Source organism: Schistocerca nitens, chromosome 1, assembly GCF_023898315.1.
Source record: "Schistocerca nitens isolate TAMUIC-IGC-003100 chromosome 1, iqSchNite1.1, whole genome shotgun sequence".
Classification (NCBI taxonomy): domain Eukaryota; kingdom Metazoa; phylum Arthropoda; class Insecta; order Orthoptera; family Acrididae; genus Schistocerca; species Schistocerca nitens.
The window spans coordinates 980,480,320-980,506,361 of NC_064614.1; the positions used below are offsets into that span (position 1 = coordinate 980,480,320).

At 39.7% G+C, this 26,042-nt stretch overlaps 1 protein-coding gene across 1 annotated transcript in view; it reads left to right on the forward strand.

Moving 5' to 3' along the window:
• Nucleotides 1-26,042, forward strand: part of LOC126195140 (mitochondrial carrier homolog 2-like) — a 57,126-nt gene that overhangs the window by 13,933 nt on the left and 17,151 nt on the right. The window contains exons 4-5 of the mRNA XM_049933646.1: nt 6,886-7,017; nt 13,561-13,747. Coding sequence (XP_049789603.1) covers nt 6,886-7,017; nt 13,561-13,747 — 319 coding nt within the window. The remainder of the gene's footprint in view (nt 1-6,885; nt 7,018-13,560; nt 13,748-26,042) is intronic.

Consider the following 26,042-nt stretch of genomic DNA (forward strand, 5'->3'; position numbering starts at 1 on the left):
TAAACAAGGTCTGGGTTGTTACATTACAAAATAGAGGAAAAAACATTGATTGCAGAATTAGTTGTGTTAAGTGACTTTGTTGTGAAACTGAAACAAAACAACATTCCAGTAATTTTCCAAAGGTACAAACAGTTGTCTCACATCTTATAAACAAATTTTCTCGATTTTTATTGTATGTAGAGATTGACAAATATCCAGTGAACCCAGTGAATGGGTACTGTTACTTGTGGAAAGCTGTACTCAGGAAGAAAGTGGAGCAATAAAGTGAGGTTATGGTGAACCTTTTTTTTTTTTTTCCCCCACCGGTAATGCAGTTTCTTGGTGGTAATAGTACATTTCCATTATTTCAATAAATAGCTATGTAGTGATGGTAGATATGTGAAAACATTGCATGGTAGAAAATGGTGGTTGCAGTAAACTTTCTCAGGAGTTGTATGTATGCCACAGTGTCTTTTTGCTATGGTCATTAGTTCTGTGTTAAATGTGTGAACTTGATCATAATGCTGTCCCTGCTTATCTTTGTCATTTTGTAGCAACTTGGACTGTATTAACAAATAAAAAAGTTTCTGATAAGTTACATCATAGAATCTTGAAGAGGCAGCAATTAGTAAGACACCAGAGAAATTTCAGACTCCACCTTACATGCCTGCTAAGTGCTACAAGCTCTGAAGATAACAACCTGAGTGGTAAAATGATGGAAGGTGAAGCTGCTGGGCTTCGTTTGTTACTGTTAGAACTCCTCACCCATTATCCTTAGCACTCACCTATCAGTAATAGCTTTATTGGAACATGGTCACTTCTTCTGCATTAGATCTGTAGGTGGTTGCAATTGAAATACACAGTTCTGTGTCTACTTAACCCTCATGGTGGCCGGCCAGTGTGGCCGTGCGGTTCTAGGCGCTTCAGTCTGGAACCGTGTGACCACTACGGTCGCGGGTTCGAATCCTGCCTCAGGCATGGATGTGTGTGATGTCCTTAGGTTAGTTAGGTTTAAGTAGTTCTAAGTTCTAGGGGACTGATGACCACAGATGTTTAGTCCCATAGTGCTCAGAGCCATTTGAACCCTCATGATGACACATTTTAGTTCTGCAGTCTTGACTTTGTCTGCCACTAGTGTCCCAGAATGCTCTTGTAACCTTACTCACACACTTTATGGAAAATGTTGAAGACCAGTTAATAACTACCTACATTATATGTTTAACAGAGAAGAGTATTGAATGGAGGTACTATGACTGGATGTTCAGAAAGGTTAACTGGGCTCTTTACAATCAACTGCAAGCTATAGAATACATACTTCGCTAGTATAAAAGAGCGGGTGGGACCTGTGGTGATCAGCTCAGTCACTAATGCATCCGTACTGAAATCTGTTAGTCATTATAGAAGATATTCATTGAGGAACAGACACACAAAACTACAAAGATTGATAATCAGTTGTTTGGAGAAAAGCTATCAGCATGTTAGTAAGCTGGGCCTATAGCCAGGAAGAGATTTGAGAAGATGAGCTCATAGTGTGTGTTTCTGAACCATATAAACAGTTCCCCATCATTTGATGTACAGTCTGTAATGTGGATTTGTGGGTGAGGATGAATATGTCCACTCACTGCTGTACTGGAAATTAAATTAAAAAGAAGTCATAGTTTCCGCTACAGTGCTGAACAGCCTGAACTTTTTTGAAATTACAATTGTAGCCAACCCAAGACCCATACTGAGTAAATGGTGTAACTGTAGAGAAATATTGATGGAATTTTTAACAGTGCTGCAAAAGTAATTTAAAAAAATACTCTACTAGATGTTCACTGTGTGCCATAAAATTGTCAGTCAGACTTTGCCATCCTAACTCATTTTTTAAAAGTTTCAGTAAATGTGGAATTTTCCAACTCCATGATTTTATCCTCATAATTAATTTCAGTTTCACTGCAATAAAAGCTACTAAACTGCTACAGTTTCACTTTTAACGTGGGTGTGACAGTCACTATTAAATTCGTGGTCATCTCCGCTGGTTCTTTTCTCCATGACTGTTGTTGACCTCCTCCTTCCTCTAGCCAGTGCCGATAATGTCCAGTACATGTCCACTGTGGTTAAAGCCTACTACTCCCTAGTCCACCATAGCATCTCAAACTAGAATCAAACTTTACATGGGTAAGGTGAAAAGTTCTCACCCCAGCACAGATATGACATTGATAATAATAATTTTGTTCTGTTGTGTTCATACATGTTAAACAATAAATTATCAACTCAATATTAATAATAGTTTTGTTTATATGGCTTTTTAAAGATGACATGTTGTCTGTTCTTTGTTTAAATGGATTAACAGTAATATCAATACATCATAGAAATCTAAATTATTATTTATTATCACTAGAAACTGATCCAAAGGTTTTGAAGCTTTATGAGGAATCTTTTATATTTTTCACCAATTAAGAAATGTAAAACTGAATTCAAATCTGGTTGTATGTTTTCTTTTTAGAGATTTAGGTGAAGGGTGTCAAAGAATTCAACCACAGATAAGAAACTGTACAATATGGTATTGAATATCACCATCTTGATCATATTTTGAGCACTTTTGTAGGATCACACCTAACTCTAGTTCACGACACTGTGTTGTGCAGCAGTGCAGCTAATTATCACTCAGTGATCCTATGAAATTATAACAATGTGATTTACAAGTAAGATTTATATGTTGATCTCGAGTTGCCAGATCTTTTACATTTCAGTGAGAGATGTAATTGATAGTTCATCCAAATCTAAAGACTCTGAAAGTGATAGTAACTTTCCAAATAGTTTACCAGAATCAGATTATAAACAATGGAGGAAAAAAGGCACCTTTACAATGCTGGAGCTATGTAACAACTGTAAATTTGCAGACAAGTCGGAAACTAATTTTCACATCTACAGTAATGTCATGGTGGTGACAAAGCTTAGCACAACTGAAGAAGCCATCACAAAAAGCACCCCAGAAATATTCAGCACAGAGCAAGGCAGGCTGGATATCCCTGTCCCAGGAGGAAGCCCAAACGGAGGCTACTTATCATGAGTAGGTACAATAAACAATTATGTTGCAACACTCAACTCTGCATTGCAAGGCATGTCTGTAGCAACCAGAGAGTTAATACATTTAACAAATATCAGTTTTGTTGAGTGAGCAAAATATTTTGAGGACTATGTGGGAAGAGTAGAGTGATGATGGATCATAGGGAAAAACATCAGAGTAGGAGAGGTATGAAGAAGATTTTTATTCAGATAAGCTACTGCCTGGTGCCATGTTCATTGTCACTCGCAGATACTGCCACTGGTATGACTTCGTTAAGTTTGCTTCATATTTTCCATAGAACGAATCTGAAGGCAAGTCTGTGACTATTTAAGCACTCTCCAGTCAGTCAATGACATTATCTAAAAGCAAGTAATCTGCATCTCCAGCATAAAAACATTGAATTTCTCAAAACAAGTCAGAGTGCCGTGTGAAATTGCCGAACCAACAGCCTGCTGCACCTCAGTTTCAAAATAGTCAATGAAAGTTCTATTCAGCTACATGTATTTTAAATCTTTGTGCTTTGATTTGTGTGTAGAAGCATCTTAATTTTTACAAATGGTTTGTTTGATGCTGTTTCATAGTGAGAACAATTTGGAGGACCCAAGACAGTTGACCATCTTGTGGGTGACCTGGTTATTTAATGTGCTACTGCAGTGAGATGAACAATTCATAACTCACATTAGTAAATATTAGCCAGGAAGCTAACAAAAAGCAGCTCTTGTTGCTGTAAGGAACTTTGAATCATACTGAAAATAAGGGAGAAGGAGCTTATTACAATCTGGAAAACACACTTCCTGAACATTGCAGTGTCATGATAATTATTGCAAAAATATGGTAATAACTGTATGATGAGAGTCTTTAAGTGCCAGATATCTGTTTGAGACATTGTATTGCCAGTTAAAGAACAGAAGAAAAGTTGAAAATATAAGTATTTAGGTTAATGAGGAGGTATTGAATAGGATTGGGGAGAAGAGAAGTGTGTGGCACAACTTGACTAGAAGAAGGGATCGGTTGGTAGGACATGTTTTGAGGCATCAAGGAATCACAAATTTAGCATTGGAGGGCAGCGTGGAGGGTAAAAATCATAGAGGGAGACCAAGAGATGAATACGCTTGCAGATTCAGAAGGATGTAGGTTGCAGTAAGTACTGGGAGATGAAGAAGCTTGCACAGGATAGAGTATCATGGAGAGCTGCATCAAACCAGTCTCAGGACTGAAGACCACAACAACAAACAGGTTTAAGTAGCTGTTAAGAAGGACTTATAGCCTGTGGAGGGATGTTTTGACAAAAAGGTCAAATCCATACTTAAATTCATAGTCTTGCAGCAATGCAGGCATGGCATCATCATGATTTTTTGAAATCTTCAAAGTTAGCTATATAAAGCGGGTACGATGAAATCTGTTGGGTGAAATGAAAGACTTTAGTGATGGGAAACAACTTTCCTAGTATTTGGCTCCTTTCCTTCCATAATTCATGTACATACTCAGCAATACAGGAAGTGTCTGCCAGAGGGTAATTAGTGCTGTACAAAATGTTAGTTCCTTCCTGGTTTGAGTGTGTTTGAAGTGCGGGAAGATGACTGTTTATCTGCATACACTTTTCTTCATGCCTCCACCTCCACCCTTGCCCCTCCCGCCTCCACCCTTCCCCTCCCGCCTCCACCCTTGCCCCTCCCGCCTCCACCCTTGCCCCTCCCGCCTCCACCCTTGCCCCTCCCGCCTCCACCCTTGCCCCTCCCACCTCCACCCTTGCCCCTCCCACCTCCACCCTTGCCCCTCCCACCTTCCTCTGTGCTCCCTTCTCCTCTTTTTATTTACTATATCGTCTGCACCCTTGTGCAGCCACTGAGTCATCTGTTGAAAGACCTATCTCACACTATCCTCCTACTCCCTCCTTGCCTCGTATGCCCTCCGCTACCCCCTCACCACCTCCCTCAGTCTTCGAAACTGCTCTCAATAATCATTAAACTCAGTGCAGATGCGATTTTATGCTTTTTGCTGTTCATATGTGTACTTTTGCTTAAAACATTTTCACATGTAGAATTGACTCTGATTTATATTTTTTCCATAACATGTACCATATGTTAAATCAAAGTTTCACTTATCTCATCCTTCTCTGTTCTGAGCTGAAAACTTCACACCTTGTCTTTCTGTAATAGTGGGGCGTGGAAATCCTTTCAGTAATGTAATTTATCTTCTTATGACTGATGTTCATTTTCAATCAAATGGGCAGACTTAATGCTTTAATAAGGCAATAGTACATACAAAACATGTTATTTGGGTGTCAAATGAGAGGCCAATTTGCAATGCCATTTAAAAAAATGTTTCCCATACTGTCTGATATTTTGTCTGCAAAATTGTAATTTAAACAATGGAAACTCTATGTTGGAATATCAATAATGTAGGAAAAGATAATTTGGTAATTACTGTGAAGATCACATGTTAAGACACAGACACACACAAGTAAGACACTTATACATAAGCATTTGGCCACAGCCTTTGTCGGAACAAATCTTCATGGTAAGTAATAATCTATGTTGCCTCCATGAAGTAACTGATGATCAGTGAGATATTGAGGGTGCCCTTTATGCACTTGGCTGTAATCACTGGGTGAGGTGGCACAGTAATTAGCACACTGGATTCGAATTTGGGAGAATAATAGTTCAGATCCCTGATCAGCCATCCAGATTTAGGGTTCATGTGATTTACCTGTCTCACTTAAGGCAAACACCAATATTGTTCCCTTCAAGGCTCACGGCTGATTTCCTTCCTCTGTCCATATTCTGAGCCTTCACACTGTAATGACCTTGTTGTCAATGGGATGTCAAACTCTAATCTTCCTTCCATCATTCTTTATCTGTGCTCCTGGCTGCAGGTGGCAGGCATCAGAGAGAGGATGCATCTTGTTTCACTATGTGCCCTCAGACTCCAACATGAGGCATCCCATGTTTTGCTAATATAGAATCTGCTATCTTTGTTCATTACTCTGTGGAGAGATGTGCATGGCTTCTTCACATACTTAGTCTTAAGCAAAAGTAGTCTGAGCACCTTTGTTTCTCCATAAACCATGGGCAGTTTCAAAAAATTGATATGCAGTGCCCAATTGATGAACTAATGGGAGTTCAGTTTTTGATTCATGTCCATGACTCTAGTACTCAGGTGAATTATTAAAAATGAAGGTACTCAGATGGTTGTGTTTCTTCTGGAACTGTGCTTAAAGAAGCAGTAGGTATTTTGCTTGGCAGACATGCAGTGAACATAGATAATGTTTCTATCTTTGCAATATATGGGACCCTATTGACACACAGAGGGTGCAATGTGAAGCGAGATATAAACCCTTGGTGATGCAGCAGCTAGCAAGTCACTGAAGTATGGCTGTACTGAGCACAATGGTGTCTGTACCTGGGGACAGGAGTCCCAATAATTGTATAAAAGGATATGCTGCACAACTAACTCATCATTCATCATCAGTCAACTGACGATGTCTCACTGCCAAAAACAATGCAAAACTGCCAACTTCTCGTGGCAGAACACTGAAGAACTCAAATTGTCCTTGTGCTGATGCAATTGGAAACAATTTATTTTATGTACTGGTAAAGGAAAAAGAAATAGTTTGTCTAAACAAACACATAGTGAAGAATGATAATAAATTAATCTATAAATATGTTTTAGGGAAATTAAACAAGATTTGTATCCAATTCATGCCTTGAGTTTCCCTCTCTTTTCTTAATTGACATGGCACTTTATACAAAGGGTCCTTTACTGTACTTTTCCTGAGAGTGTAAATGTTTCATTGCATAAATAAAGTAAAAATTTATCATATTAATGTTGGGGTTAATGTGTTTCTTTTTAAGGATTTCGCGACTTGTTAATAAACTGACTATTGACATAACAGCTCGCACAGCTGGAATTATTGCAAGCCAGCCACTGGCTGTGATAACATATCGGATGATGGCGCAATTTATTGGTGGTGAGGACAAATATAGGTAAGATAGAAATAAGTCATCAGATTTTGTTATTAAAATATTTAAGCATTCAGAAGCAAAACCAACTAACTTGACTTATCATGGAACTGGACAAATAAAAATTTGAGTAGTACTATTTTTATCAAAAACAAAAGCATCATCTTCAACTGACAGCAACTGTTGTAATAAATTTACAGATAAACCAAAACAGGTCATGTATTATTAGATTTTTCGCTCATCAGACACAGGCAGCCTTATTTATTCATTGTACTGGCAGCAGCATGATAGCCCATGTCTAAGATGTGGTTAATTCCTCTTTTCCTCATATTGATTACTGACAAAACTAAAGAACAAAGAACTAGATCCAGGAAATTCGTACGTCAGTTTGGAAATCTTGTCTGTCCCCGTACCAGTCTTTGGTCATTTTATTTTGGTTTCAGTGGTTTGCTGCAGTGGACTGAATCATACAGTAGTTAATAAAGGCTCCATAATGTAAGTAAGTTGAAGGTGGTTGTTCCCAGATGTTAGAAATATTAATAACCCTGTGTTATAATTGTGCAGTTTCTTGTATTTATGTTACGGGCTGTGTTGAATGGAGTAACTGTTAATAAACCTGTGCCCATTTGTATATCAAAGAGAGTGCTGTTGTTAAACACTGAACATGCATTAGAAAAAGAGTACTTTAAAACCTTGTCTGGTCATCCTGATTTGGATTTCCTATGGTTACCTTAATTGCTTAAAGCAAATGTCAAGGTATTTCATGTTCAGAGGGCATGGCCTATTTCCTTCTCTATTCTTGTCCCACCTGAGCTTAAATTCTCTCTAATCACCATTTCATTGTCAACAAAAATAATAAATTTTTGTCAGTATAATGTAATTGGATAGTTATAAAATCTACTCTCCAAGTGGTGACAGAACATGCACATAATGGAGGTTATACTTATGCAAGCTTTCGGATCCAGTGGCGCCTTCTTCCGGCAGAAGGGTTGAATGGGAAGGAAGAGGGGTGTAGGAAAAGGACTGGAGAAGTTTAGGTTTAGGAAAAGAGGTAGATTTCGGAAAAGTCACCCAGAATCTTAGGTCAGGGGAGACATACCGGACGGGATGAGAAGGAAAGACTGATCGTTGGGGACTGCACTGGACAAAATTTCGAAACCTGAGAGCTTAAAGATAGAAGACAGTGTAATATGCAAGACAGAGATTACTGATAAAACATTGTACACAAGTTAATAAGAGTGAAAAGCTAAGTGCATTGTATGTATCAGAGGTGAGAGGGGGACAGCGAAAAATAAACAGGTCAGAAAATGAAAGATGTAGGAAAGTAAAATAGAGTGAAGAAATGCTGAGACGGAAGAAATTAACGTAAATTAAAGTCAAGTGGGTGTCGAGAACCAAGAGCATGTTGTTGTGCTAGTTCCCACCTGCGGAGTTATGAGAAACTGATGTCTGGGAAAGGAATCCAGATGGTGCTTGTGGTGAAACAGGCACGGAGGTCACCATTGTCATGTTGTAGAGCACACTCTGCAACAAGATATTGTGTTGCCAGTACACGCCCTCTGCCTATGGCTATTCATCCTAACTGATAAATGAGTGAGGTGGTGCAGTGGTTACCACACTGGACTTGGGATTCGGGAGGGCAGTGGTTCAAACTGCGCCCAACCATCCTGATTTAGGTTTTCCGTGATATCCTTAAATCACTTCAGGCAAATGCCGGAATGGTTCCTATTTAAAGGGCACGACAGACTTCCTTCCCCAGCCTTCCGTAATATGATGGGACCAGTGACCTCACTGTTTGGTCCCCTCCCCCAAATCATTATTCTCCTCCTCCTCCTCCTCCTCCTCCTCCTCCTCCACCACCACCACGAAACTTAATTTGGAGGCAGTCATGCCGATGTAAAGGGCCGAACAGCGTTCACATGACCTGTCATTTCACAGGTGGTTCTCCCTTTGATAGTATATGTTTTGCCAGTTACAGGATGGGTATAGGTGATGGCAGAAGGATGCATAGGCCAAGTCTTGCATTGGGGACAGTCAGAGGGGTAGGAGCCATACGGTATGGAGATGGGTGCAGAAGGTGCATAAGGCCTGACAAGGATACTGTAGCAATTGGAAGGGTGACGAGAAGCTATTCTAGGTGTGGTGGGCAAAATCAGATAGAATGGACATTTCAGGTCATGATTTAAGGAAGTCTTGACCTTGTTGAAGTAGCTGATTAACACATTCCGGATGAGGATAATATTGAGCAACAAGTGGCATGCTCTGAAGTTGTTTTTTGGTGGGATCAGCAGTACCAGGATTGAATGTGGGGGCCTGGGATATCTGCTTTTGAACTAGGCTGGTGGGGTAATTACCTCCAGTGAAGGCTGAGGTGAGAAAGGGGGTGTATTGCTGTAAAGTGTCTCCACTCTAACAAATAAGTTTGCCTCAAATGCCAAGGCTGTGTGGGAGGAAATGTTTGACATGGAAAGGATGGCAGTGTCCAAATGTAAATATTGTTGTTTGTTAGTAGGTTTGATGTGGACAGAAGTGTGTTGCTGGCTTTTGATGAGGATGAGATCAACATCTAGGAAAGTTGCATGGGATTTGGAATAGGACCATGTGAAATTTAGTGGGGAGGAGGTATTCAGATATTCCAGGAATTTTAACAGATCAGCGTCACCAATGAGCCCCTATGGTGAAGATGTCATCAATGTCCCTCAACCATACCAGGGGCTGAAGACTTATGGATACCAAAAGCCCCATCTTAGTGATCCATGAAAAAGTTGGCAAAGGAAGGAGCCATCCTAGTTCCCATGGCCATGCCCCTGATTTGTATATCTACTCCTCAAAGGTGAAGTAGTTGTTTGTAAGTACAAAATTGATTAAGGTGAGCAGGAAGAATGTCATAGTTTTGGAATCAGGTGGCTGCTGACTGAGGAAACATTCAGTTCCAGACAAACCATGTACATGGGGGATGTTGGTAGAGAGGGAGGTGGCATCAGTGGTGACAAACAAGATGTGTGGTGGGATTGTGACAGGCATGGATTTCAGATGATTTAGGAAATAATTGGTGTTTTTAATATAGGAGGGACATCTTTGTACTGTGGGATGAAGGTGTTGATCAACCAAGGCAGATATACTTTTGGTGGGTACTTTGAAGCCAGCAACTATAGGACTTTTGTCAGGATGTTGTTCTAATCCTCCTCCTTGGTATTTATATTTTGTTTTTGAGGATTTAAAATAAACCCACTTTACAGATGGTAACACACATTGTGATGCCAAAACATTGAACATTTCATTTAGAACTGCCAAAAAGAAAGCTTGGTCTTATTTATCTGCAGAGAATTTCTTGTGCAGAGAGTTTACAATTATATGGTGGTTGGTTATGGAGCAGTTAATTTTCAGTTCCTTAAATAGGGTTTTAGTTTACTTAAAAGTGACAATGTACAGCATTCTATGTAATTGGCCTAGTTTCTGGAAGGCTAACTTACTGTAGTACTTGGATTCAGCACAAAGGAAACCAAATAAAGTTGCAATCTCTCAAACTTTTGCAACAAAGGATGTGAAACTAATTGAGAGTAAACCAAATAGAAATAAAGAGCATATAAAACGTAACTCTACACTGAAACATGTGTAAGGTTCTATGAAATTTTTGTTCCTGTTCGCATTATGTCCCTTAGGTACATAACACTCTAACTTTTTTATTTTTTATATAGTAAACAGTTGGTTGGATCAATATGAAAGTAGTTCAAAAAAATGGTATTATTTCCTACACTTCTCAGTTACTCAGTATAACAGTGACTGACGTCTGCTCCTTTTTCACATGTTCACATTGTAATTTCAACTAAATGTACCAAATAAAATTTCTAGTTATGTGTCAACAGAAACAGGCCACTCAAAGATAGTAACAAAATTGCTAGGTTTTTGACTTAAATTTTCTTGATCTAACAAAAGAGTAAAGAGCTGGAGTAAACAAGACTAGGCATAAATTAGGAATTAATTAGGAATGTCAACTGAGACCCCAGGCCAAGAAGAGACAGATGGAGTTTCTTGTTCATGAAACCTAATGGTTTTTGTGAATATCTATGTCTGTGCATGTCTCTCTCTCTCTCTCTCTCTCTCTCTCTCTCTCTCTCTCTCTCTCTCTCTCTCTACAGCTACTTGGCAAGTAGATTGTTTTGCATAAAAATGGAAGTGAAGCTCCATTTTGATTATGTACAAGGTGCTTGGAAATTCCCATTACAAACTACTAGGACTTCTAGATGGGAGTGAGTAGATACTATTTTGAATTAGAACTAATATCTGTAACCATGCCATTTCCACACCACAACCATTTGAAAACATGTTGGTAACATGGCCACTTTTACAAGTAATTGACCCAGTATGTCATTTGTTTTACAGTTACACTAATTAACAGTCGAAGAAATTGCTCTTGTACTCATTGACGGATTCCTCTTAAACGTGATGCAGTAGGGCCTGTTCTAATTTGGGTGTGCAGTGTCTCCATAGAGCACCACTGTCGTGCCTGCTGACAGTGGAGGCATCATTTCTTAGAGTTGTGTAATTGTGGCAAAAAGGGTATGTGAGGAAGTCAGACGTGGTGGTGAAAAATCTCCATAAAGGCAACAAGCAGCTCTTCCATTATAGGGAGCTTCGCCTTTCAGAAGGATCACGTCATTGTGTTCTACAAATGTGGACTCAACCATATTGCTCCAACACTCCCAATCACATGAATAAGGCTCAAACCAGGTCAGAGAGGTAGAGTAGATGTCAAATGACATTAGCTGATCTGATGTAACCGCCCCTGCAATGACTACCCTGTTGCATGCCTACCTAGCAAATATAACAACAAAAATAATTGATTTTTGACAGATAATGTAACTGTGTAGATAAAAATCTACTCACCACAGGGCATCAAGAGAGTGCGCATATAAGAAAAAGGTTTTAAGTATGCAAGCTTTTAGAGCTAGTGGCTCCTTTACTGGCAGAAGGGTTGAAGGAGAAGGAAGGGGGGCGAAGGAAAAAGACTCGATAGGCTTGGGAAAAGGAGTAGTTATGGGAGGCTCATCAGGCTGGATGTGGAGGAGGGACTGTAAGTCTCCCCTGACCTGCAGTTCTGGTTGACTTTTCCAAACTATATCCCTTTTCTTAAAACTTTCTAGTCCTTTTCTTTCACCCCTCTTTCTTCCCCTTCAACCCTTCTGCAGGAAGAAGCAGCCACTAGCCCTGGCAGCTTGCGTACGTGAAACCTTTTTTTATACTTAGCAGCCATGTGTTCAATTGGCTGTAGCACAGAAACGGTACATTTCCATATTTAGGTTTCTATTCAAAATATTACCTACTCATTCCTCTCGAAAAGTCCTAGAAGTTTGTTATGGAAATTTCCGTACACCTAGTATATCACATATAGGTGGGTTTTCTTGGCCAGCATAGATGTAGTTTGGCACTGTTCAACAACAGCTGTTAAATATATATATATCTACATCTACATCTACATCTGCATCCATACTCCACAAGCCACCTGACAGTGTGTGGCGGAGGGTACTATGAGTACCTCTATCGGTTCTCCCTTCTATTCCAATCTCCTAATGAATTATTAAATATGAGCTCGTGAGTGTGGGATGATGGTCATGTAAATTATATGAAATGTGAGAAGGCTGCTTGAATTTCTAAAGAAATAATTGTCACAATGTATTAATGCACAACTGTTTTTTGATCTTGAACAATGTCCTTATTCTGTGACAAGTTTGTTCGTACTTCATGATCTTAGTGGCACCAGACTAGTGGCTTTCTACAGGAGTATTCTCGTGTTCTGTTTGGTCATGTGTACAAGGTAATATTCAGTTAGTAGTGTTAGATTTCAAAGTAGGAACAACGGAGTCTGCACAATCCCGTATTCTTTCCTTACACTGCTCAAAACATTCTTGCATGTCATTTTCATGATTACTGATGCATTTGCCTTCCAGCGGAGTGCAATAATATATCTATGGCAAACTGCTTGCCCCCCTGCCATTGATTTGTTAGAGAAAGCTGAAGGTTGTCACAGCATAAGGACACACTTAAAGATTGAACAGTCACACACTAATACACAGTAATTAATAGTTCATTAGTAATACAAGCATTGTGGTTTCTTCATTTGATAGACCTAGAAATTTTAAGCTGTTATGCACTTAGGAAAATTGTTTATTGCTGATTCTTCCACATTCAGCGGTGGCTAGTCTCTCATCAGCCCCCTTATGGAAAGACTGTTGGCACAGTCAGGGCATCTCCATGTGACAAAAGCCTACAGTCAATGTAACCTAGAAATTTTTTGGAGGGACTGTGAGCAAAACTCTTGACCCTTAAGTAATTCAGTGAGTGACACGTTATTGCTGAACATATTTTGTCTGGCTCCATCTGCTGTGCCTTAGTTGGTGTGTGGGGCTGAACCAAAAGTGAGGCTAATACTGGCATAGCTCTAAATTTCATGTAGGCTTAAACCTTTTTGGCTGTACTGACAGTTTTCACCTAATGTGTTTTCTGCAGAGGAGAGGGTTTTAATTTGTTGTTGATTCTGTAAAAAGTAAATGATTTTCTTTGTTTCAGTAACATCTTCAGTTCAATTGTCGAAATATATAGGGAGAATGGTATTGGTGGCTACTTTAGTGGTCTAATTCCAAGATTATTAGGAGAATTATCAGCTGCAATCCTTGTAGCCACACTGGAGTATGCAATTAAGAACTTTTTCACTGCTGAAAATGATAAGCATCGTTTTGTATCATCTTTAGCATCAGTAAGTATGACATCAACACATTAGCTATACATTACTCACTATGAATGTGTACTTTAAGCATTATATTTCTCAATAATATATTAATTGGTATTCTCAATAGAGATGTGGAGGAAGCCCTCCCTTCAGCTATTGAGGGTGCAGGGTGCAGTAGCTGTTGCCCAAGTCGGCACCAATGATGCCTGTTGCTTGGGTTCTGAGGAAGCCAGCCTCAGTTTCTACAGGCAGCTGTCAGTAGTGGTGAAGACTGAAGGCCTCGCTCACCGGGTGCTAGCAGAGTTCACAATTTGCAGCATCATGCCCAGAGTCGATCAGAGTCCTTTTCGTTTGAAGCCGAGTGGCGGGCCTTGGTCTGAGACTGTCAATTCTGTGACTATTGGCTACAGATTTCTGGACCTGCATTGTAAGGTGCATAGATGTAGGACTTCTGTTGATAGATCAGGAGCACACTATACAAAGGAAGCAACTATGCTGGTAATGGAGTACTTGTGGAGTGCACATGGGGGTTTTTTGGGCTCTGGAATAGTTTGAGGTTCTTTGATGATTGAGTGTGCAAGTGAAGTTGTCTAACAAGTCTAAGTTAAATCAAGTTAATTGTTGGATGTTTTTACTGGCCACCTAATTCTGCTATGACTTCTTAGACCCATTTGAGGAAAGTCCACAGTCAGTATCACTGGAAACACTGATCATGCAGTATTAGTTGGTGACTATAACCTACAGAGTAAATACTGGAATGTCTATGGGTTCATTGCAAGCGGTAAAAGCAGATATTCTTGTGAAGTACTTCTGAACACATTTTCTGAAAACTGTAATGAACAACTATACAACCCACACGCAGTGGAAATATTTTAGATCTTGTTGCTACAGAAACGCCGAATCTTGTTCAAACAATTTTTGGGAATACAGCTGGGTGGCATCGACAATCGCTGATATTTTGACAGGAGAATGCCCTGGCATTTTCAAGACAAAAATGAAGCAAGCAAGCAAGAACTGTGCAAGGGAATTTAAAACCTTGGTTTTGCAGAGAAACTGTGGATGTTTTTTGACGAGGGAGATAGTCCATGCATAATTCAAACAAAAGAATCATCTCTATTTATAAGGTTACTTGCTAATTTAATTTCAACTGCTTCCTAAATAACACTATCCCAACAGCTGGAATTGCATGCCAGAACCTAAGTGTTGTTATGTGTTGTTATATTCCATACAATGATCAGTGCCAAGACAATGCTCTTTAATGGCAGATTTGCACAGCTGTATAGTTTTGATAGTCTGACCAATATGTGACATGCAACAACTTTACAGAATATGATACACATATTCTACACAGACCGAGATCATAGATCATCCTTTATGCAACCAAAAACATATTTTCACAAAATATGACCAATCCTTTTCGAAATGCTCACCCCCCCCCCCCCCCTTTCTCCTTTGGGGAAAGTTCCATTCTTCTGGTAGGCGCTTTCTGATAAACAGCTTTTTTCTAATGTTGGTCAGTCTCTTCAATGACAGTTCACCTACCCACTTAAGCGCTGCCCGTGGCTCCTTTTTGGCCATGGATTGTGTAAGATTCCTTCCCCCAGTCCCATGACTTCATTACAATGATCACAGCACAAAGCTCTAATGACAGTGACCCCTTTCTGGTGATACTGTCACTTTGTCACTTCATTAGTGACCACTTACCACAATGGACTCTTCATATCTAACTGGCAATCTGCCATCATCTTGACCCCAGTCTGGCTGCATTGTCAAGGATAAGGTTGACATCTTTGATGCAAGTACAATCACCACTGGAACTGGGATGCTCCCATCTATGGGATCAATCCGCTGCTCGTCGCACTGTGGTATACCAAGACATTAAAACAGCTATTCAGGATTGCCAAAGGATCCTGCAACGTCTCAGGTCACAACCTTCATAGAATTGGAAAAACATGCCTTTTCATCCCAGGTAAGAGCCAAGCTCTGTAGTCTACTGGGCTGCCAAAGATAAACTACTGTTCCAACTCTCCTCCTTCATTGTGGTATATCCACCGATGCATTTGTTCTTGCCAAACACATTACGACCCATCTTGCAAGTGGATCAGCATCCTCTTCTTACCCACCTATCTTTTGTAGGCGTAAAAGAAAAGTAAGACATTTCCCTATTCCGTCTGCCTGTTTCCTGCCTCCGTTGTCATGCCAAATTAAATAATGAATCTTAAACTGACTGGGAAGAGCTTCAGACTCTTGACTTATGTGATAGGGCCCCAGACCCTGATTCAATTTCTAATCAGATCCGACATCTGAATCTCACTCAAGGGCTCTATCTGTTCAAGTTCTTCAACCATATGTAGCTGGGTGTTGTTTTCCATCAAAATGGTGAAATGGTATCACTGTCCCAATCCTTAAACCAGGCAAAAACCTAACTTCCATCAAAACCTGTTGACAGGTTAGCCTCACCAACATGCTCTGCAAACTGTAAAAGAATGGTAGTCTGATAATGCTGGGTTATCAAATCACGAGGCCCTTTATCCCTCTATCATTATGGTTTCTGGGAGGGATGATATACAACCGGCCACAAAGGCAGGTGGAAACAGCAATCTGAAAGGCTTTCTAAACTCGAACACCTCGGTTGACCTACATAAAGCATACTACAGCACTAGGCAACATCTCATTTTACTTGGCCCCTGTGACTGGGGATTATGAGGCTCCCTAGACATTTTTACTCACTTTTACACATCCTGGCATTCTGGAACACCACTTGTCATCAGCAGTGTGTAGTGTTTCTGGAGCTGATGTCCATTAACATAGCCCTATGTTTTATTAGATAGACATACCTTGACCACTTTTTAATTTATTGGGACTCAGTGAGCAGTGGGTTATTTGCTTATGTTACTCTTTTCATACTGTGATACCAGTTTATTCACTCAATATTTGATTTGATGATCCCAGGTTTGGATTTGAGGATGCAACATGGAACATCATCTGATGGACTATTGCCCCTCGTAATACACTCCACACACATTATTCTCATATAAAATTTAGTCCAATTTTCAAGCTTTAGGTAGCTTGCGCATTGTGGAAATCATGACTGAGATCTACATGGGCATAGTCCTTTGAACACAGTATTGTGTCCAAACTATAGTGGGGTGTGGTTGCCAAAGTGTTAATTGGTTTGGCGGATATGGGCCGGGCGTCGGGGGTCAAATGAAAGTAAGGTCTATCTAGCCCGTGGATGAATCCTGGAAGACTTCTCATCTGCTTGACCTACATGCCAGCCTAACACATATAGTTTCACTTCTCCTTAAATTATTTGAGGTAATTTTAATTTAAAATATTTGTCTGGCTTTAATGTTGTTTTTTAAGCCCTGATTTTACCACTCCTACATAATTTTATAATTGGCTCAAATTTCTGGCTTACATCACTAACTTTTGACCAAGAGACTGATGACTTCACCGTTTAGTCTTGTAAATCCAACCATCCAGTCAGTACTGTCAGTCTGTCTTTTATAACCCCATTTGGAGATTGTTATAGGTATAAAGTTACAGATATTTATATAAATAAAGCACATTGCACAAAGTCATATGCTGCCAAATAAAATACAATTTATTTAGTTTCTAAAAGGTCACTACCTACCACCCAACAGTTCCGCAGTAGTTGTGATTTACAAAGTATGGAAGTAACTTTACATTATAAAATTTGTAATGCATAGTTACAGAAGGTTATAAAACATATAACAATACCTACGTATTACTTACTTTGTCAAAATTCATTGAAAATTTAACGAAAATGTTTTTAAAACCCCCGCCACCTGCAGCACACTGACAGCTGGAATACCCATTAGTGGGCAGTAGAGACCAGTTGACTATCACTGCTCTTAACAAATCCTTTCAAAACAGACTTCTCATCGCTTCAATTTATATTTGATGTTAACAAATTTCTCTTCTTCATGTGTTTCTCTTGTATTGTTAGTGTGCTTTTTATACTCCCTCCACTTTGGCTCTCATCAGTTATTTTAGTGGCCAAATAGTGAAGCTAATGTACTATTGAATTGCTGATCCAATTTCCTCAGCTTCATCTGATTTAATTAGCTACTTTTCATTATCCCTTTGTTATTGTTAATGTTGCACCCTGTTTTCGAGACACTATCCATTCTGTTCAACTGCTCTTCCAACTCCTTTTCCATCACTGGTAGAATTACACCCATCAACAAACTTAAAATTTTGAATTTCTTTCCCCTGAACTTGAATCTCTTCTCTAATTAGTTCTTTGGTTTCCTTTTCTGCTTGCTCAATGTACAGGCTGGATAATTTTGTGGGTGGGTTACACCCTGTGTCAGTCTTCTCAACTACTTCTTCCCTTTCATGTCCTTAAACTCTTTACAACTGCAGTCTGATTCCTGTACTAGTTGTGGATACCCTTTTACTTTCTGTATTTTATCAACACTGCTACTTTCAGAATTCAAAGAGTGTAGTACTTTTAGCAGTGTCAAAAGCCTTCTTTAACTCCACTAATGCTTTAAATGTAGATGTGCCTTTCTAAAATTAACTTCTCAGATAAATTGTAGAGTCACGCCTCCCTTGTTTCTACAGTTCTCCATAACCCTAACTGATCTTCCCTCACATTGGCCTCGACTAACGTTTCCATTCCTATGTAAATAATGTATGTCAGTATTTTACAACCACGGCTGATTCAACTGATAATTCAGAAATATGAACACCCATCAGAACCTGGCATCTTTGGAATTGGAATTATTACAGCTTGTACAATGGGTGGAATAGTGTTGCGATGTCTGGCTCTAGCAGGGATTTCAGCAGTTCTGAAGGAATGTCATCTACTCCAGGGGCCGTGTTCTAGATTAGGTCTTTTAATGCTCTGTCAAATTCTTCTTGAAGTATCATGTCTTCCATCTCATCATCTGTTCTCCCATCCCATTATATAATATTCTCGTCAGGGTATTTCTGTTGTGTAGCTCTTCTATATATTTCTTCAACCTTTTGGTGTTCCATTCTTTGGTCAATACTAGCTTGACATTGGAGCTCTTAGTATCCGTTCAGCTGCATTTTTCTCTGAAGGCCTCTTTAATTTTCTTGTAAGTGGTATCTATCTTTCTTCTAGTCATCCAAGTTTTTACAGCATGCAGTTATCTGCTAACCATAACTGCTTAGGTATTTTGCACTTAGTCATCCATTTTTAGACACCTTTATTCACTTTTGCCTGTTCACTTTGCTGTATTTTATATTTCCTCCAGTTGTCAGTTACATTCAATATCTTGTGTTATCTAAGTATTTGTGTTGAGTCTTATGTTTTTGTCTATTTGATCCCCATATCTCAGTAACTGTTAAGGATCATATTGCTTGAAAAATCAATGTATCCATCTAACAGATGTGTGGAATACACTGAGGTGACAAGTCACTGGATTGTGTCTAATATTGTCGGACTTCCTGTTGCATGGCGTCGAGCAGCAATTCAATATGGCATAGACTCAACAAGTCATTGTAAGTCCCGTGCAGAAATATTAAGCCATGCAGCCTCTATAGCCGTCTATAATTGCGTAAGTGTGGTCAGTGCAGGATTTTGCACATGAACTGACCTCTTGATAATGTTCTGTAAATGTTTATGGGATTCATATTAAGTGATCTGGGTGCCCAGATCATTTGCTTGAACTGTCCAGAATGTTCTTCAAACCAATCGCGAACAGTTGTGGCTCAGTGACATGGTGTATTGTCATCCATTAAAAATTCCATTTTTGTTTGGGAAAATGAAGTCCATGAATGGCTGCAAATGGTCTCCAAATAGCTGAACATAACCGTTTCTGGTCAATGATTAGTTCACTTGGCCCAGAGAACCCAGTTCCTCCCATATAAACACAGCCCACACCATTATGGAGCCACCACCACTTGTACAATGCCGTGTTGACAACTTGGGTCCATGGCTTTTACCATCAGCTCTTACCAACTGAAATCGGGGTCTCATCTGACCAGGCCATGGTTTTCCAGTCATCTATGTTCCAACTGATACGGTTATGAGCCTAGGAGAGAAACTGCAGGTGATGCCCTGCTTTTAGCAAAGGCACTCGCATCGGTTGTCTGCTGCTGTAGCCCATTAATGCTAAATTTTGCCACACTGTTGTAGGTCCCACATTGATTTCTGTGGTTATTTCATGTAGTATATCTTATCTGTTAGCACTGACAACTCTAGGCGAATGCTGTTGCTGTCAGTCGTTGAGTGAAGGCCGTTGGCTGCTGTGTCATCTGTGCTAAGAGATAATTCTGGTAATTTCATATTCTCAGCACACTCCCGCCACTGTGAATCTTGGAATATTAAATTCCCAATCAGATTTCTGAAATGGGATGCCCCATGCATCTAGCTCCAACTACCATTCTACGTTCAAAGTCTAATAATTCCCGGTGTGTGACCATAATTGCATAAGAAACCTTTCCACATGAATCACCTTAGTACAAATGACAACGGCACCAATTCACCGCTCCTTTATAGCTTGTGAACGCGATACTATTGCCTTTGTAAATGTGCCTGCCTTTACCTCATGATATTTGTCACCTCAGTATGTTTGATGGATGAGTAGTTCAGTTTCATTTATATAGTTGTTATTAATGCTGTTCGCATAAAAAGTGGTAGCTACATTATAAAGGTGAATTTATTGAATTCTGTAAATCTTACTTCAAACCTTCCACCAGTTTGACCTGTCCAGTGTAGAGGTATCAGATTTGTGGACCTCTAGAGTGGATGGTAGAGGAGCCATTCTTTTGGTTTTTCAGGATGGCATTTGGCTCTCCCATCTGGGAAAAATGGATTTGGTGGGTTGGCAGGAACTACAGGAATTCGTAAGAGGTGCAGACGGCCGCAGCAAGACAGGTGGCATTCAGGAGAACTTTCTTTTTGATTAGCCAAATAAGGTAAAAGTGTCTGGTGACATTGGCCCATGTTTCTTCGTATTGATGTAGTGGTGGCAAATACCCCTGAAGATTATGCTTGCTGCTGGGGACCAGTGCAATAACTAGGTGCTGAGTGGCATCAGTGGCCAGTAGAGGAAAGTGCAGCATACATGCAGTTCATGGTGACTGTACTTAGCACAGTTGGTGGTGTGTAGGTGAAGTATGTGGTGTTGAGGCAGGGTGGCATAGCAACTCAAACTCCAGACGTCAACTTAGGAATGACAGGCTGATGATGACAAAGGCTGTCCCATCGGATGCTGGAAGGTCCAGCAGTCATGTGGTTATGGTTGCTGGCTCCAACCTGCCTGGAAGCTTGGTCAGCAGATACTGGAGGTCGAGGGACGCTCTGCCAGTAGGTGCAATGCTGCGGTGCCAAGTAATGTGGGACACTTTGCAGTTTGGCTGTGTTGTCAGCTGCATGCATTCAGGATGGATAGTTGGAACACCAGTGTTCTGAAGCCTTGGCATGCAGAATTTCATATTCTTTCAGCAGCGTAGTGCACTGGCCCACATGAGTTATTTGGCACAAAATTGGATGTCAGACCATTTTGATATAGAATGAATTTTACCCTGTAGCAATGTGTGCACCAATTTGAAACTTCCTGGCAAATAAAAACTGTGTGCCAGACTGGGACTCGATCCTGGGACTTCTCACAATCTGTGCTTAGCTTTGCTTTGCTTTTGCCAGTGCCTTATCTCTGAGCTTCCAAACTTCACGGAAGTTCTCATGCATATATTGTGGGACTGGCATTCCAGGAACAAATGAGAGATGGCTTACCAACAGCCTGGGGGATTGTTTGCAGTAAAGCTGTGAGGGCAGGTTGTGTCATGCTTGGACAGCTCAGTCAGCAGAGCACTTGTATGCAAAAGGCAAACATCCCAGGTTATGATGTTGTGTTTGTATGTTATAAAATTTTTTTTGTGGTAAAGCTAATGTTAAGTGGTGGACAGTCATTGTAGTGCCTTTAAATGTGGAACTGGTTTTCAGTATGCTTCAGATGCTGAGACTTGAAATACAATCAGTTTTCCTGTGTCGGCTGTAGTTTCTGAAATCCAACATAAATATCTTACTTATCGATTGTATAAACGTCGCTGACTGGAGATCAATTTTGACGTTAGTTCAGAAATTGAACTCTCTTCAGAATTACTCTCTATTATGTAACACTAAACTTCGATTCATCAAAGGTGGTTCAGTGTTTATCTAAGATAGCGAGGAACATGCTTGGCAACACCACAGAAACTACTATCTTGCTTCCAATGCAAACATTAACTGAACATTGTAGGTACACAGTATTTATTATTGAAAAGGTCATGTTATGAAGATAAAGGAAAGTAAACAGACACAGAACCAATCTTTGAACTTCTCCCCATACAAAAAAGATTTTTTGCTGGAAATTGTGTTGAGCCAGTATAATGATACAACAGAGTGCAAAAGCAGCAGCTTAAATGATTTATCACTTGGTTATGAGAACGAGTTTGCTCTCTGTCATCCTCAGTAGACTCATTAGAATACTGAGATACCTAAAAAGTAAATGAAAGGAAAGCAAATACCATAAGTCACGTGGTGTAAGTTTCCTGCACACAGAATGCTCAGAAAATGGAAAGTTATGTTTTTTCAGAACATATTGTTGTTATAATTTTCTTTATCGCCAATACAGCAGACAAAGTAGTATCAGATGAAAAAAAAAAAAAAACCTAGAATTGATCTGAATTTTAACTTGAGTTCCTTCATACGAGATACCAAACGCAAGCTGTGAGCTACCGAAACAGTTATACAAATGATGCGTAATAAATAACAACTCGCTAAACAACTTACATATACTTGCTTATTTCTGTTTTTCATCTGTGCTCACAATGTTGCCAGAGCAGTTTAGTCACATGTTTGATAGTTCCAAAATTGATATACGTTGTATTGTTGCTGCCACTAGAGCAGAGAGAGCACTTTTATAAGAGACATTCAGTCATTATTGACTTGTCAATATCAGTGTATGTAATTGTTCATGGTAAATATTTCGAATTTTCCTTTCTTACTCTGCTGCTAAGTGTCTGTAAAATGCCTTGAAGTTAATCACATAAATTGCGAGATGTCTCCATGAACTGTTATGAAATAAATTACTATGTGCACTCATTACATATATAGCTGGTAAGTCCCATAACCTAACCTTGTATATAGAAAAAATTTTGTGAGCTTCAGCGGTGTGTGAATGCGTATTTACATGTTAATAACAACTTCTTTATTATTTCAATTTGTGTTCGTTTTATAATGTCACACTATAAACTGATGATTAAATATTTACCACAATATAATCTGGGATTAATGTTAATACAACTCAGATTTAAGAGTTAAGCTTAATTTGAGGCAACGTTTTGTACTAATCCAGGGTCAAATGCTTTATACAGTCATTATTATTATTTCTTTCCTTTCTCAGACGTTATGTCTGGTTAAAAATGGAAAGTGACGCGGACCTGGATCAAGCATGACTTCCTTTTAACTGTACAGTATATGTTACATTGCATTTAGGAACTTTCGGGTAATTGAACATGTATCAATAATTACAGATTTCTGTAGTTGTATGTATAAGTTTGGATGTAGCTGTATTGCATTGATGTACTGGAGGATATTGTGTGGTATGACTCCTGTAGTTGATAGTATAATTGGTATGTCAACTTTATCCTGATGCCACATGTCCTTGACTTCCTCAGCCAGTTGGATGTATTTTTCAATTTTTTCTCCTGTTTTCTTCTGTATATTTGTTGTATTGGGTATGGATATTTTGATTAGTTGTGTTAATTTCTGCTTTTTATTGGTGAGTACGATGTCAGGTTTGTTATGTGGTGTTGTTATAATGGTTCTGTTCCAGTATAATTTGTATTCATCATTCTCCAGTACATTTTGTGGCACATACTTGTATGTGGGAACATGTTGTTTTATTAGTTTATGTTGTATGGCAAGTTGTTGATGTATTATTTTTGCTACATTGTCATGTCTTCTGGGGTATTCTGTATTTGCTAGCATTGTACATCTGCTTGTTATGTGATCTACTGTTTCTATTTGTTGTTTGCAAAGTCTGCATTTATCTGTTGTGGTATTGGGATCTTTAATAATATGTTTGCTGTAATATCTGGTGTTTATTGTTTGATCCTGTATCGCAATCATGAATCCTTCTGTCTCACTGTATATATTGCCTTTTGTTAGCCCTGTGTTGGATGCGTCTTGATCGATGTGTGGTTGTGTTAGATGATACGGGTGCTTACCATGTAGTGTTTTCTTTTTCCAATTTACTTTCTTCATATCTGTTGATGTTATGTGATCTAAAGGGTTGTAGAAGTGGTTATGAAATTGCAGTTGTGTAGCCAATGTATTTATATGAGTGATTGCTTTGTGTATTTTGCTAGTTTCTGCTTGTTCTAGAAATAATTTTCTTAAATTGTCTACCTGTCCATAATGTAGGTTTTTTATGTCAATAAATCCCCTTCCTCCTTCCATTCTGCTTTCTGTTGCTGAATGTATTTGATGTATTCTATATTTGTGGCATTGTGATCGTGTAAGTGTATTGAGTGCTTCTAGGTCTGTATTACTCCATTTCACTATTCCAAATGAGTAGGTCAATATTGGTATAGCATAAGTATTTATAGCTTTTGTCTTGTTTCTTGCTGTCAATTCTGTTTTCAGTATTTTTGTTAGTCTTTGTTTATATTTTTCTTTTAGTTCTTCTTTAATATTTGTATTATCTATTCCTATTTTTTGTCTGTATCCTAGATATTTATAGGCATCTGCTTTTTCCATCGCTTCCATGCAGTCGCAGTGGTTATCCAATATGTAATCTTCCTGTTTAGTGTGTTTTCCCTTGACTAATATTATTATTATTATTATTATTATTATTATTATTATATAATTTTTCCCCGCTCCTTACTTCATGCAGGAAATTTTCTACACACATAGCCGAAACATGCTCCATCTCTGTTTAAAGTGTTTATAAATTATTTCATGAAACTTGTTTTTATTTGCAGTGAGGACTGTATGATGTTATTTATGTCCAATGACAAAGCTTTCTTTAAAAGGCCACTGTTTTCTCATATAGTGTTGATCTGTGCCTGTACAATCCTAAAAACATGTAAAGCACAGATACTTGGTGTATTTACCTTGCTAGAAACAAATTCACCATATTCAAATCAACCTCAATGGTCCATTGGTGATCGTAGTAAGAGATTTTAACCAAAACTATGGTTACTGTAGCCTGATTTTTATGCATACAAACTGAATAGCCAGTTGGGATGCACCTGTATAGGTTCCCATTATGTAAAGGTACACACTTGAGGCTATCCTTGGTACAGTTTATAAATGTCATTCACTTGGTATCTGTTTCTTACACAAAGTTTTGTTAGCAATCCTTTCAGGTTGTTACAGAAAATAAGTTAGTTTCCCCCCAGGGGGTCCACATCTCTTTTGTGGATACGTGCGTGGCGAGCACGGGGCCCCGAGCCATTGCAGCCTTCTTTCTCTCCCGGGCTGCATTTCCTTTTCCTTCCCCTCCTTTCCCCTCCATGCTCCTTTCCCCTCGCCCTCTCCTCTCCCACTATTGGTGTCCTTGCTTATGTTGGCCCCGCTATCCTCCTGGTTCTGTTGGTTTTACTCTCTGGCTTTGTTGCGTCCTTATCTCCTCTTTTTGGCATTCCTTGGTCCCCCTCTGGGGTTTGACCTCCATTCCAAAATTTCTCTTCCGTAGTGTGAGCCATTTGGGGAAGAGCACCTTACCTAGTGTCTCCGACGTGCGCCCTCCTAGTACATTCCACCTTTTCTTTCACGTCGTGGTCTGATGCTAGGGTGCATAGCCAGCACGGTAGCCAGCCCGTGTGGTGGGGTCGCTATGTACCCTTTTGGTTGAGCCCCCTGAACACACAGGGATCACACTTCTGATACCTGAGCTGTGACCTCCTCATGCATGCCTTGGAGTGGTTGCTCGTCATCCTGGAGCATCGGAACTCCCGGCAATGGCCGCCGTGCCAGACGGCCCTTGCTGTGGCTGGGTGGCGCCCGTGAGGAGAGCCCCTGATCGGAGTGGGTGGTATCAGGGCGGACGCTATGCAGATGAAACGCATAAGGGTCCAAAACTCTGGCCGTTCTGCGGCCGTCTCTCTGCGTGGTACTGATTCCTCAAGTGCTGCTTCTCTTGCCCCTTCGGCCTTCCCTTCCATGGCTACCCCCTGGGAAGAGGGTCAGGCCCGTCGTCTAGGGGCAAAACCTTTCCCCCGTTATCTAGTTTGCACCAGGACTGATGGAGATACTTTCACCAGTGTCAAGCCTTTATTCTTTGTGGAACACATTGAAGACAAGTTTGGCGAAGTGGACTCCCTGAGCAAGATG